The 12,158-nt window shown below is 33.7% G+C and overlaps 1 protein-coding gene across 2 annotated transcripts in view; it reads right to left on the reverse strand.

The window, feature by feature from the left end:
• Positions 1 to 540: 540 nt before the first annotated feature.
• CADM2 (cell adhesion molecule 2) overlaps positions 541 to 12,158 on the reverse strand; it is a 378,617-nt gene continuing 366,999 nt past the window's right edge. For both annotated transcript variants that reach the window (XM_081327196.1, XM_081327197.1), the window contains 2 exons: positions 3,649 to 3,774; positions 541 to 863 (listed from right to left, as the gene is read on the reverse strand). In XM_081327196.1, coding sequence (XP_081183322.1) covers positions 745 to 863; positions 3,649 to 3,774 — 245 coding nt within the window. In that variant the 3' untranslated portion in view covers positions 541 to 744. The remainder of the gene's footprint in view (positions 864 to 3,648; positions 3,775 to 12,158) is intronic.

Consider the following 12,158-nt stretch of genomic DNA (forward strand, 5'->3'; position numbering starts at 1 on the left):
AGTCTTTACGATTCTAGGAGCAGTAAAAGAGCTGGACAACCATTTTCAAAATGGAGCTACATAATCCATCACCTTGGATTCTGTGTAGACAGGAGTGTATGGTGTTGATTACCACACAGAAGTTGCTTTTAATACCAGTATTTCATTAAATAAAAGTTCTGTTCATACTCCTTTGCTGCCATTTGCAAACACACAAGAAAATTATAGCAGAATGATTTCATTAGTGTTTCTTAGGGCATAATGTTTCAATGCTCGGCTGATTTTGAATTACAGACGATATATAAAACATTCTTTGTAAACCTCTAATCTTACTTGTAATGGTTTATGTAAGTACATTTAGGTCCTCACCTAAGAACATTTGCTATGAAAATGGTCTGATGCAATATAGGTAAGGACCATATTAAAAGAAAAGAAAAGGAACACTTTCTTTAAAATGTAGAAGAACCAAATGTGAACAGATGATGATTAAATTTGTTAAGGCTGTATATTCAAGCACTGTATGTTAAAAGAGCAATGTATATGATGATTAGGCAATAAGAAATGTCCTGCATTATGAATGGTATCGTAATTAAAGAAAAAATATGTTCATGGCTGATTGTTGGTACAAACTGGCAACTGAGAGCAATTATGCACTTTAACAAGGATAGAAAGGAGACATGATAAATTAATTCAGAAAGATGAGAGCCAGTTTTCTCCAAGAGTCAGCCTTGTGGATAGTGGTGTTCAAAGAATCTAAGTCTGCATCTATATGAAATATTCTTTCTTCTCTTCTGCATTAACTTGGCTGCCTTCTGCATTGATAATGGCTGTGTCCGCATCAGGTGCATCTTCAGCTCCCTTAGCTTCATTTGTTAAATATGTTCCTGTAGGAAACAGTGCGATTAAAAGACAAATGTTAGAGATATAGACAATTTTGATATTGCTTTAGAGATGGGATTTTCTAACACAAAAATAATTGGTCTGGGTGTGGACCAGGTTAAAGACCATATAATATTCTACCATGAATGTTTCTCAGATTCAGCAATGAATCAGTCATGAATCTGAATGATTTTTGGATTTGTTAAAGCAGTAGTAATTGTATAGTCCTGCTATCATAACTGCCTATCAATTGCACAGAAAGGGTCTGTTGTACTATAAACTGACAAAAATTCATTAATAAGAAGCTTTGGAGAAAGGCCTTAATTAGTTTTGGATGCATTGTGATATAAAACACAGAACATTTCTTCATCTTAAATCAATCAAGCAGCATGATCTCAAATTTCAAAATTGGCACTTTTGCAGTTCTATTCCTTCCACAAAAATGTTAATTGCACATAATGATTAATACATCATTCAAAAGCAGCTACACTTTAGCAATACTTTTAGTTCCAATTTCATTGGAAATATCTTAGATAAATATGTATATTGATATATTTGCCCGCATTCTTGCTGTAACCTTCAATTTTGTTCTGCAGTAACATATTTATTTTTATTGATGTTTAAAACAAGTCAGTTTCAATTAATGGGAAAGTCAGCTTGGTTTGGAAATTGGAACATGTGTTTGTCCTCCTAAAAATGACACTTAGAGTGTCCCACTGGACTACTCATACAGCTTATACTTTTACTATAAAAGCTAGTTGATTAAACTATTATCTGGTAGCTTATATAAGTTATATGGATAAACCGTAGCCCAACAGCTTTGTTAGTCTTCAGTAATATTCTAAACTTCCAATAAATCAGGAATATTTTTAATAGATGCTTATTCTAAAGAACATGGATATTTCCCCTTACGTTGCTGATGAAAAGTAATATCTATTTGGTAAAATTTAACAGGCACTGGAATGTTCTTGAAAAAAAGATGCGAAACTAAGCTAAATATATTTCTGTTTTGCAAGCTGATATTTAGTTCATATCAAATGCAGTCTTAATATGGGATGAAATTAGACATTACAGGGAATCAGTATATACACACAGCAAATGCATTCACATATAAAGTAGAAAGTATATACCATTATTTGAATAATGAAGAAAGAAGTTGTAATCATAATTGCTTATTTCCTTTGTATCTTATTGTAATTAGTGTCTTTGAGAACATGTACAACAGCTTTTGGATGAGACTGACTGATTACACTAGACACAGTATGGTAAAAAAAATCACACTATGATTTAGTAAGTTCTATGAACCTGAATGAGGACTAGACAGTTTATATCTCTTTAAAAAATACTCACAATCTGTATGCCTATTTACCACCCTTTGTCATAGCTACTTTTACATTTATTATGGTACTGAATCACCTCTAAGAAGGGAATAAAGTGCTAATAATACTTTAGTATTTATTTTATTTTATTTTATTAAAAATGTATTGCCGCCTATTCACTCACGGCAACTCAGGGCGGCTTACAGGAGATAAAATGACAGACATATTATAATTTGGAAAGATTAAAAATATGTAATAGTAACTTTGAAAAAAAAAGTTTATTATTTTCTTTAATAGCTTTCTCTTTCTGTTACAGAAATGTGTAAATAAATTTCTACCATCCTGCAACAAACATGCCAATCTATTTCTGGATGACAGAAATTGCAATGCAAAAACTTCTCTAAGGCACCATCTCAAAGAAAGCTGGTATAGCTAGATTAAGTTGAATTAGTTTTTCCAAGACAAAGATGTTCCTTAGGACAATCAATCTCAACAAGCAGACAACCAAACTAAAAATAATAATAACATTTTGTTCTTGAACTATTGCAGCAATTAAGAGAATCGAGATTCTTATTTCAGGCTAGCTGTTTAAAAATGAAAAGTTATTTATAAACTTGTCTGATCTGCTTATTAAGAATTAAAAGCTACATTTAAGTTTTCCGATTGAACGTATGCCCTTGTAAAGAAGTCTCACTGATTTAAATGGATTACTATCTTAACACAAAAGCAATGTTGCCTTTGTTACATTCTTCTTTTAAAAATGTTAGATAAAATGCACTAGAAATCCCTAATACAATTCTGTAACAGAAGAAAATAATTATCCAGCATTTAAATGAATTTACTCTTAAGTAGCTATTAATGGGACACAATATTAATTGCCTCAAACCATATTTTAAATATAAATATCTAGATCTAGAGATATTATATAATCGTACAAAAAGAGCAGTAGAAAGCTGTTTAACTGGATTTTGTACGAAACTTTCTGTCCATGGTATAAAAAGTAAAACCTAAATATCTAAAAGATAAAAAAAAATTCAAAAGTTGTAAAATAACTTTTAGATAAAACTAAAAAAAAATACATTTATTTATTTTCAATAAATATTTGAGGCCAATAATTTTTGATTGCTAGTGGGTGTTTGGGTGTTCATATACTTTATACAGAAGATTGATATAATAAATTAAACAAGTAAATATACAAATAAAAGTCTGTAGCATTGCACAAACCAATATCTCTACTGCCATTTCACTTGTCAGATCCTCTGAGTCACTGACTTCCAGCATGACCTTGGACAAATTAATAGATATTATTTTGCCACAGATAATCCAAATTAATGGGTTTTGCAGACACAAGGATAAAAACGAGGACCTTAACAAACAAACAAATTCTGATGCTTTCTTATCAGAACTGAGTTTTCATGGGACCAAGAAAAGAATATAAAAGTTTATGTCAGCTTGATTAAATCCATCCTACCTTTATGTCTTGCCAGATATCGACCAAGAAGAATTATAGAGCATAGTGTGACAAAGACAACAACAGCTACTATCCCTCCTATAACAGCATGATCTGGTACATTTCTTCCAGCCAAAGTATTGGGATCTAGTGGGGAAAAAAGTAACAAAAAGGTAGATTATTTAGGATGGTATGAAATGACCCAAGTATTGAAACTGAAATTTAAAATAACATGAGGGATTATCTGTCTGTCTGTCTGTCTCTCTCTCTCTCTGTGTGTGTGTGTGTATGGAAAGGAGGAACATGGCATTTTAAGAATACACAGAGGAGTTATTTCCCTATCCTTTTCTTATCACCACTATAGCAGTGCTTGTAGTCCCAGACTGATACAGCCCTCTGGACATCACAACACAGAAGCAGAAGAAAAAAGAAGAAAAATTTCTATCAGAAGTTAGCAAATGGGAGAGGTTTCTAGTCCTGTCTTCACTGCTCTATAACTGAAAATCTATCCATGGTTATTTATAGAAGCAAAAATAAGGAGTTGAGAATTGGGGATCAGATAGAATCAGTAGAATAGACTCTACATAATACATAATTTATAGGAATGAATCTCAGTGGGAATTCTTTATATATTCCTTTTGTCATTTCCATCCTCTTTCTCTAGAAATAAAAAAAATGAGGAGAGAAAAGGTATAGCTGAGCAAGTCCCAGAGTTGACTGAATCTGCATGAATTGAACCAGATAAATATAAATGCAGCCCAAAAGAATACGGTTCATTTTCAACTTTTGAATTTAAAGCAGCCTTCTGATTTACGCTGGAACAAATTCAAATAGCTGTTAATAATCCATCAGATATTTTACATTGAAATCGTGCCATATTGACCATTTATTTTTGAAAACCTTGTTCTCAAGTACCAAAACTAGTATTTTGTCTATTAGCCTTAAATATAGTTTTCTCCACTTGGCATTTGTTAGATATGTTGGATCTCCTGTGCCAGAATTCCCATCCAGGCAAATGCCATGATGGAAATGATAGCTATGAATATTGAAGTGCAAGAAGCAGCTCATGTAATGTTAAAATGCATTTGTTTGTACTTAACAAAACTTCAACTCTGTAATGATATTGTATACTGACATCATGCTAATAGTTTACATGCGTAGAATTAATTTTAGCAATTATTTTGAAAATTGCTATGTATATTTTGTAACATATGAGTATTGTAACCAAAGATTCTCTTTAAGAGTAATCTTTAATTTCTGCATATGGACTAAGGTGTTGATTGGTTCCTATCAACCAATGTGAAGTACATGTTAGTTTCATCTTTCTTATAGCCCATATCTTGTCTCTTGTTCCTTGAAAAGAATGATAACTAATAACTTTACTGTCACTTTGAATGTACACTAATCGGCATACATTAAAATGAAATTTCATTGCATTCAGTTCTCAAAGGGTCACCACCTCCATATACACTACATACAGTAAATGTGACAAAAATAAATAAATAAATAAATAAGTACAGAATTATGCATATATTTTATGACACAGAGAAACAACAGTCTAGTTTTGGTTATATATACATGTACATGGCGAACAAACAAATCTTGCGAGTTTACCAGACGGATGGCATAGGGAACAAAGCTATTACAGAATCGAGTAATCCTCCTAGAAATACTTCGAAACTTCCTCCAGTGGGGAGCAACAGAAACAGACTGTAAAGTGGATGTGTAGGGTCTCTAACAATGTTTTGAGCATTAAACACATAGCACTTATAACTAGCATCTTGAATCCCAGGAAGCAAGCTTCCTATAATCTTCTTGGCTGTCCTTACCATTCTCTATCTGAGGCCCTGCTGCCACCAAACCAGACAGTGATGCAGTTTGTTAAAATGCTTTCAATCTTGCCTCTGTAAAAAGTGGCCAGGACAGAAGGAGAAAGATGTGCTCTCCTCATCTGACACAGGAAATGCAGACATGTGGAGAGACCAACTCAGATTGTTAGTTATCTGCACCCCTAGATACTTAATACTGTTGACCACCTCTACAGCTGCATCCTTGATACTGAGTGGAGTATGACTTTGTTGGGTCTTTCTGAAATGATCTCCTTTGTTTTATCAACATTTAGAACCAGGTTACTTTTATTACACCAGTCTCCATGAAGGAGAACTATGCCCCTATTTTATTGAATATAATATTGTTCTTTGTACCATCCAGGACTGTGTTTTATCAGGGATATGCATTATTTTATTTTATTTATTTATTTAATTTAATTTAATTTGTATACCGCCCTTCTCCCGAAGGACTCAGGGCGGTGAACAGGGCAATAAATACTAAAATACAGAAATACAAAAATTAAGAAGAGATTAAACCATAATGCCCAATACAACAAATAGATTACATAAAAACAGTGATAAAACCCAAACCCATCAGACCAGGCCGGCTTGTTCAAACAAATAGGTCTTTAGATCACGTCGGAAGGAGCGAAGGTTGGGAGCCATCCGGAGCTCAACCAGTAAACGGTTCCACAGATCCGGCGCACCCACAGAGAACGCCCTCCCCCTGGGGGTCACCAGTCGGCACTCTCTGACCAGTGGCACCCTGAGGAGGCCCTCTCTGTGGGAGCGCACTGGGTGGAGGGAAGTTGATGCCGGCCGCAGGTGCTCCCTAAGGTACTCCGGACCCATGCCATGTAGGGCTTTAAAGGTCATTACCAGCACCTTGAATTATGCAGGTACTATTACTTGTACTAAAGCAGATGGCAGTAAAACATCCTTTCAAATGTCTCATCGGAAGACGGGGAAAAATGCTGAATGAACGTGATGAGAAGAAATAGCAAATCAGCTATGGGATTGTCTGGGGAGGAGGATTCTTCCAACTTTACACCATTCATTCTCCACTTACATGAGAAAATATATTAAACCTATTATCTAAAGGTGAAAAGAATGACTCATAATAACTTTTCTATCATGAGTTTTTAAGATTCTCCTTCCTTTTGGTCATGATTTGGTTAATGCATGGCTTTATTTGCACTTTTCACTTGGACTAATCCATAGAATACATGGGAGATGCTCTGTGGAATTCCTGTCATAAATAGCAACTTACGAGAGCATATTTTTTTCAGCCAGAGATAATACAGCTAAGGGAACTTCTGCACAGTCACTATTTTCACTAGTCTAAAGCTCACAATATAAGTTACAATACCCCACAACTGTTCTTGTCATGACCATTCTGCCACTTCCTATATTGTTTACGGATCTATTCTATATTGTTTATGGTGGTCTCTCTAGTTATCCCTACTGAGCATAGATGCAAACATTTGGCTGCTACAATGCCAATTGTTCTTGTCCTAATTTCAGCCTGTATTTGTTTTTGCTGTTTCTTCTTACAGATCAAAGAATGCTATGGCAACACAGAACAGTAAGGGCAACAGAGAGGAGGGAGAGCCAAGAAGACAAGAAAATTGTTGTGAATAAAAGCTGCCTGGTTCCAAGCTCTAGGACTTGTGTTCTAGAACTGAAATTTCAACAATACCTCCTCTACTCTTGCTTCACAAGAAAGTCATTCACTAATGCAACATGTTTGGTTCTTGATCATATTACAAAATAATCAATGTTTCTAAGATGCCCCAGTAATTCAGCTGGTATAATTATTTTTATTGTTCTAGTTGTTGTTGTCATTATTATCAATATTATACATGTCCTCTTCATGACGGATTCTACAATGGAACACAGAAAAGGAACAAGAAAATAATCCGATAAAACAAAAGATAATAATGTAATCTGCTCAAAGGCAATTAAAAGACATGTAAAGTGTCTATTAAATATGTGTACTAATAGGATATATTTAAATACATGATATAAAAACAAAATTCTCTTCAAAAACAGTCTGATATTGCCACAGATGCTATCCCACAAATGCCTGGATAAACAATCATGTTTTAAGTAGCTGTTTAAAACAAGAAAACATGGTGCACAACTGTATTTATTCTGGGACAGCTCTGAAAATTGGACACTACACTAATACTGATTATTCCTAATCAGCATACTGCAAGCCAGATAGGTGGAACCAGATTCAGAGCATCCCCATATTAAAACATGGGTTGGATGGTATTGGAAAAACCATCTTTTCTAATACTTAGAATGGAAGCTGTTTGAGATTTTACAGATTCTAATTAGTACTTTGGAAAAGGCTAGAGATGTATTTTGAAAATAGGTATTAAATCATCCAATTTACCTGAAGGTTTATACACACACAGGCACAAACAAACAGATGTACACACATAAACACACACACACACACAAACACACACACACACACACACTATACCAGCTCTGACCTCTGTGCTATCTTTAAGGATCGTCCATGGAATAAATTGCAGCAATCAAAATTTTAAATTATTAATATTTAGGGCCCTGAAGCTATACATTCCTGGGCAAGTGTGGTTACAGCGAATCGCCAAGCAAAAACTGGCACCTTGAGAAAAAAATTGCCTTTGAAGAATCAAAGGGAACCCCAAAGTTATACAACTCTTCTTCTGAGAGAAATATAATACAATCATCCCTCTCATTCTTCAGTCTAAGAGCACATCCAATGGATATGGATTCAGCTTCAAATATAATCAGTATATAAAACACAGATATTTAAGATATTTAAAATTATTATTATTTAAATTATTTTAGTAAGGTACCCTCAAAAATATGAGCTGATGATAAAGGAACATGACATTTTTGTCATGTCAAAAAAAATCTTTACAAATAATATATGGCAAGCTAAAACACAATCATTATTGTCAAAACATTAAGCATACAGGAATGTATTATGTACAGAACAATGTGTTATCTTTTTAGTTTTCTGATAGAAGACTAATCCCTCGGGTGAATTACAAAAAGTAAATGCATTTTCAGTTATCTTTTATCTTATACAATTAGTACTTCCCTGCTATGTTCTTCTGGGTGAATTAAAGGTAGATTTTGATTCTCTCTCTCTCACACTCACACACACACACACCAATAATTTGGGTAAAAGTAAGAGGCCTGCAACTCCCAGGAAGTAAATATGTGTGGGATTATGTGGAGAAAGAGGAGAAGCATTTGCTTGCAAATAAAAATCAAATATGTCCACATCTTCTTTCCCATCAGTGTTGATAATTAGTATCTGCATAAGATGTTAGTCGTATATTTAATAGTTTTGAAATAGTTTGTTTTCCGTATTCATGTACATTTCTAAATGACATTCTTATCAATGGAACATTTTCCCCCAAGTTCAGATAATTGAAAAATAAAGCTGAAAATGCACCTGTTTTCATATGACAGCAGAAATTGAAGAATTTTGGAAAAATCCCCCTCCCCAAAGAATATATTAATATAGAAAAATACAGTATGGACTTTATAGAGTGATACAGATAAAGATAGATAGAGATATAGATAAAATAAATGTTATTGGTTATATTGCTACAGATGTAGATGCAATATTAATACTTCATTCTGTACTGTCAATGGAACAGATTGATATGGAGAACATATTCTCTGTACCGGAACAAAAATAAGTTGCCTAGATAAATTTGAAAAGTTTGCAAAAAAAAAAAACAAAACCTTCCTCACCCTCACTGGATTCAAATTTGTTTGATAATAAAATACAGCCTTCATGCAATTTTTAGAGAATAGTCTTTCAAGTAGAATGAATGTCGCTTGACGTTTTCAAACGATGATCCAAGCTTATAATGTTCTTTCCAGGACCCTGAATATTTTCATTGATGTGAACTCCGATATTATTTCATATAACCTTTATGTTCAGCATTTTAATAAACTTAATATATTAATAGAAAACAAAATTTATCAGTTTATCTCTTCCTATTTTTATGCTGCCATTTTTATCTGTTCTTGACTTTGCATTATTTCATAGATGTAAAGTCAGATATTATTTCACCTAATCTTTATATTCGGTAGGTTAATAAACTTAATATACTAAAGGAAACCAAAATTATTATCAGTTTATATCTTCATTTCTTATATTAACACTATATTCTCTCCTTAAGACTTCATGAGTGATACTTACTAAATATATTCATGAAGTTTTTCTAGCCCAATCTTTTTTCCCCCCAGCAGCCTGAAAGACTTGCTAGGGATTATTTCTCTCAAATAGTTTGAGAAGAAGTGCCAAAATGAAAAATCCTTCTTCTATAGAAGTGGAAATCTCATACACAACCTATCCCAAGTGTTTATGTTTCTTTTTCATAACTCCAGGAAAAGACCACTTGACAGGTTCACCAGGGACCCACTTTTAGAAACCCACCTAGGACAATTTAGGAGTTGAAAATCTACAATTGTCTGTCTACTCACCTAAGAAGCCTATTCAATTTGGGTGAGAAATGGAAGCTCCCTGGAGGACATATGTGGAGTTTCCCCAACCAACTTGCTCTGACTAAAGAAGCTACTTGGATAGGCAGTGAAATGTTTCGAACCAACAGGAAAAGAAAAGAAGTCAAATTGCCATGCTTCAACTTCCAGACAATGTCTTATGGAAATAAAATATTAAAAAAAACCCTTTCCAGACAATACCTATGGGCAGACTGCAATTCCTTTCATTTAGTCATAAAAAGGTAAAATAGGGGAGGTCCTTGGTGCTCTCTGAGCTTGATTGCTTTCTTGCAGATGTTTCATTACCCAAACAAGGTAACATCAGTGTTCTCTCTCATCATCACTGCTTTCCAATAGATTATTTGGAAATAAGAACAACTAAATGTCATCGGTATTAGGTAAAGTAATCAATGTAAATCTAAACCATAGTTTAGCACAATAGCCATTGGCTTCAAAAATCTTTCAAGGTCCATCAACATTTCAGTTTATTTTATTCATCCGTCTACTTATCTTTTGATCATGCACTTGAGAAGAGGTATCATGAATCTCTCAGTATAGGAAAAAAAAAATGTCCTGGGCAATTTTTCACATTATATGTCAATTCAGCCATACTCCAATCCAATATCAGGCAAAATGCTATCTCACTTATATTACATATAGATTATAACACTCTGTTAGAGTATTTTATTTTATTTAAAGGCCATGTCATAGAAATGCATTTTGGTTAAAAGGTTCTCTGGAAAAAAAAGTCAGCTTCCTGACATGTATTTGAAATTCTTTTTCTAATTAGAGCATAACACATTTTTGATTAATGTATTTTTTATTAATATAACTTAATTTTACAATGAAAATATATGTTTTAATACTTAAACTGGTTTTTCTAATTGACAAAAGAATATTTTTCAGTGGAAACTATCTTGCTTGCATCTCTTGTTTTCTAGTGTGTGGAAATCAATTAAAATAAATTACACCCGGTGCTGTTTTCATAATTCTCTGTGGATTCACAAGTTTTATTAAATTATTTTTAATTCACTTGGTAGGCAAGGAAAATATTATAGTGGCAACAGAGGATTAAAATAGATTTGGATAGATTTGGGTGGTAACTAAGTTGAATAAATTATATTGAAATAAAACAATGAGCAACTGTAGATATCATGAGCAAGACACAGATAGGATCTATATCTAGGGATCTAGAAATAGAGCACTTGGTCCCTTCCATAAATCTCTTGTCTGGGGCCTTGGAATTTAAATCAAAAACTTCTGAAGGACATTAAATTATTTAACTCTTGGTATTTCCAGAAAAATATATGTAATAATTACCAATAAAAGAAAAGCAGACCATTTCTTGGGGTATGAGCAATGCAGAAAATGTTTTCTCCACAGAGTGGTGACAATTCTCTGAAAATTCAACTAGATATGCTAAATGCATACCGTGCATCTTGGCCCCTTTTTTAGTTTTATTCACATTCTGATTTCTAATGGTTCAATAGCAATAGCACTTAGACTTAGATATTACTCCATAGTGCTTTACACTATGTCTTGCCCTCAGCACTACTCAACGGGCGATTTAAGAGGCTCCTGATTAGCGAGCAACTATGCCCCTGTGATAGCGCTGAGGTTGGAACTGTGGAGCATGTCTTTTTATACTGCCCTATGTATAACGCAGGCAGAACTAAATTACTGTCTCTCCTTGAAATAGACCCTTCTGGTCCCAATGCTAGTAATTTGGTCTTATATTGTCTAGGGGATGGCTCCTCATACATCACTTCTCAGGTTTCTAAATTTCTTTTAAGAGCTGTAACTATTAGAGGAGAATGTTGTAATTCCCTTCAACCAAGGCTTCTGGTGTCCAATTGTCTATGACTTTACTTTCCCCATGTTTTTCTTTTGTTGCACTTGTACTTTGGTCTGTGACCACAAATAAATTATATATATATATATATATATATATATATATATATATATATATATATATATATATATATATATATATATATATATATATATATATGGGTCCTCATTTTACAACCTCAGAAGGATGGAAGGCGAAGGCTGAGTCAATCTTGATCCGGTCAGGATCAAACTGCTGGCAGTTAGCAGAATCAGCCTGCAGTACTGCATTCTAACCATTGTGTCACTACAGCTCAAAGCCACCACATGAGAGAAAAGAAGTTTTCC

This window comes from Vipera berus (genome assembly GCF_964194415.1).
Source record: "Vipera berus genome assembly, chromosome: 4".
NCBI classification, from domain to species: domain Eukaryota; kingdom Metazoa; phylum Chordata; class Lepidosauria; order Squamata; family Viperidae; genus Vipera; species Vipera berus.